The following is a 3441-nucleotide window of genomic DNA, read 5'->3' as shown; positions in this document are numbered from 1 at the left end:
TACATGTATCTGCTAAAAGTAGTTATATATATATATGTATATATACACACATACACATATTTGTATTCACATTTTTTTATTGTGTAAAGTCTGAGGTAAATCTGTGTAGTCGGTCGGAACCATTTGAAGGTTGGGACGCTCTTCCGGAAGCTGTCAGCTGTGAACACCGCATCAACTGCAATGAGTTTTGAGTGGCCCTGGCAGTATAATTTCCCCCCGTTTTTCACGTGAGTCAACTTTTTCTGAACCAGATTTAGACCATTAAAAAGCTCAGCTTATTAGCCTCCATTGTTTATTTGTTATTGAGCTCTACGTGTGTTGATTTGCGAGCTAACATCATGTTAGCCGGCGGCTAACTGGCTAATCGAAACAAACTGCTAGGGAAGTGGGTTTATTTTTCACCTGCCGGCTCTCTAAAGTTCGTGTAACAGCTCCATTTGTGACTCATTAAAGCTCAACGGCATTTAAATATTTAAACATATCAGCATGAGGTTAAATTATGCGGGTGTGAGCAGGTTTAGGGAGTTCGCTTAGCTGTTAGCTCCAGCTAACTGTTTTGATAGCCAACACTGATTTAAATGTCAGCGACCAAAACATTAATGTGACACTGACAGCACTGAAGAAATAGTTATACCTTTTACTTAAATAAAAGTATTAATACTACACCATGAAAGTACTCTACTACAAGTAAAAGTCCTGCATTTAACCCTTTGAAACCTGCGGAAATAAGCTTGATGTCATTCAAAAACTGACCCAAATATTTGCTAAAAAATAAGTAAAAAGTGCAAGAAAATTATCTAAAAATGTTTATTTAATAAAGGAAAAAAATATGAAAACGAAAAAGAATGATAAACACAGAAATTACCTAGAAAAGTGCTAAATATGGATGATAACAATTAATTGATGATTTAATCCGTCGTTGAGAAGTTATTCAAACATGTGAAAATTAAGCGATTAATCAATAGGTTATGAAATGCTGTCAAAATATTGCAATATGTTGTTTTTAGCCCTGACTAAGGCAAAAAATCATTTGGTAGTGTTTGAAATAAGATGAGTTTTTATGCATTTTTTTTTAAGTAATGATTAATCAGTCATTAATTTTACCGATTAATGAAGGAAACTGTTTACAATTTGCAACCTTAGTGCTTAAAATTTCTAATTATTACATATCATAATTTTAAATATTTAGTTATGAGAATAATATTTTTTTTCCCCAGAAATTTTTCCCTAGCTTTTTGAAAATAATTATATATATATGTGATTTTTTTTGCAATTTGTATATTTGTTTTTAACCAGGTTTTCTTTTTCCCATGTTTTTGAACAAGATTTCATCAATTTTCTCAATGTTCAAAGGAATAAATACTTGTGAAAGTTATTTGAAAGCAGGACAAGGAAAGTGATGTCGTTCCAGGTTTCAAAGACAGTTTTATCAGATTCTGTGACCAGTTCGGCAAGGGACTGTTTGTTATTTATGAGAGAGGAGGTGGTGGTGCGAAACGGTGGAGACAATTAAAAAAAAAATAAAAAAAATTAATCACCGTGGGAAGTTATGTTTTTTTCATTTTGGTTTAGCAGGGACGAAAATATAAAAACAAAAATATAGTCACACTACAGCCAACCCCTTTCCCTATAAATAAAGGCCAGGTCCTAATTTAAGATGTAAAATGCCACGCTAGTTAGATTTTTTTTTCCTTTATTAGAACAGGACAGCTTTAGAAAATTCAACCCATTGCTGGAAACAAAATTTAAAAAGACCTAAAATCAAATAAACTCTAAAAAGCATACAACAAGAACAAGCGTACTTGCTATCCTCAGACACGGGCCTAAATGTTAAGTTGATTATATTTTAATGGCACATTTGTCTCTTTATTTATCCAACACATTTACAGACGGACTGAATCTTGTCTGTTTGCCGTGCCGTCGCCTTGTTTGCCTTGTGTTGATATCTTTGCTCGTCTCTCTGTGGACAGGCTACAGCCCAATGTTGACACGAGACAGAAGCAGCTGGCGGCCTGGTGTTCCCTGGCTCTGTCGTACTGCCGGCATCACAAACTCTACACCCTGGACGTCATGGAGGCTCAGGAGAGCCCCGTGTTCAACAACAAGAAGATAGAACGTATCCTGACCAGCATTTTACGACACATTACACAGCTTGACTCGAAGATCCAAAAATACCAGTTTAAAATCAGTACGATCTGTCATGGTTGCATAGGTTTAATTTGAAGGGTTTATCACAGGCTGTCTTCTTTATTGGGACATAAAATTACACTTTACACATATGATTGTTATTATTGTTGACACACTTCGGGATGGGTTTTAATGTTTTTTAGTACAACACCACCTCAGTGTTTGCTCTGAAATAAATCTGATTTCACTTTATTTTGTGTTTTTTTTCTCTCCTTTATTTTGTTTAATCTTGATTTTGATGCTTTTTTAAAAATTGTTCAATCATGAATTAGACAGACAAAAATGGTGAATCAGCAGATTGCTCTTTCAACAAATTTTCTTATTTGCACATTTATGTGCTGACAGCAAGGAATTCGAGCTAGCATCAGGAGATTGACTGTACATTTGTTACTTTTTGTCTTTTGGTTGCCCTTAACTGAACTCCAGGAAAACTGTCAATGGAAGCAATTCAAGTTGTGTTTGAGGAATTGAGGAAAAAAGGTAAACTTTGTTCTGGTGTCTGCACAGTGTTGAGATTAAGAAAACTTATCTAATTGTCTCACTTTGTTTCAGCAGTTATAAACATTTTTTAATCAGCGTGTCGTCTGATCTCAGGGAACCTCGAATGGTTGGACAAAAACAAGTCTCGGTGTTTAGTCATGTGGAGACGACCGGAGGAATGGGGCAAGTTAATATACCAGTGGGTGAGTCATCAAACTTCAGACACTTGCTGTTCTGTCTGTACGTTTTTAAACATGTTCACAGCTGATGAAGGAGAAATGGAAAGAAGAAAATGTTCTTTCAAAGCAATAAATAAGAAGTCAATTTGAAAACAGTGTAAACTGCAGCTAAATTTGTACTGGAGAATGCAGATTTCATGTATTTGTGTAACCAGATTTTTAATCTGCTTTTCACATGTGTACGAGTTAAAGGACAAAGATTTAACACAGGCAGGCTATTGCTGAGACATCAGCAATGATGATATAATAACACAGAGATAACATTCTTTAGCAATAACATTTATTACACTAAACCCAAATTTTTACACAGTGAAGTTACCAGATGAATGAACTGTCTTAGTCACGAGAACAGTAAGCAATGTCCAAATTATGTCCCTTTCCCCAAATCTCATGCCTTGAAAATACATTTATTGAGGTGTCAAGGGGCTGAATCCAAGCTGCAGCTGACATTTGCTCAACTTGTTTTGTCTGATAACTTAAACTTTTGAAACCTGAGAAAATTGGTTTGGATTTCTTTTGAAAAGATGGCTAAAAC

At 35.0% G+C, this 3441-nt stretch overlaps 1 protein-coding gene across 1 annotated transcript; it reads left to right on the top strand.

Moving 5' to 3' along the window:
* Positions 1-140: 140 nt before the first annotated feature.
* Positions 141-2870, top strand: LOC121963742 (vacuolar protein-sorting-associated protein 25; the record flags this gene model as incomplete). The annotated part of the gene is made up of 4 exons (XM_042513996.1): positions 141-227; positions 1971-2116; positions 2614-2667; positions 2782-2870. Coding segments are annotated over exons 1-4 (336 nt in total), but the record flags the coding sequence as incomplete, so codon positions are not given.
* Between the last annotated feature and the right edge of the window lie 571 nt (positions 2871-3441).

Source organism: Plectropomus leopardus, unplaced genomic scaffold, assembly GCF_008729295.1.
Source record: "Plectropomus leopardus isolate mb unplaced genomic scaffold, YSFRI_Pleo_2.0 unplaced_scaffold12352, whole genome shotgun sequence".
Lineage (NCBI taxonomy): Eukaryota > Metazoa > Chordata > Actinopteri > Perciformes > Serranidae > Plectropomus > Plectropomus leopardus.
Note: the sequence above shows the minus strand (reverse complement) of the source record. Positions and strands in the feature narration are given on the sequence as shown.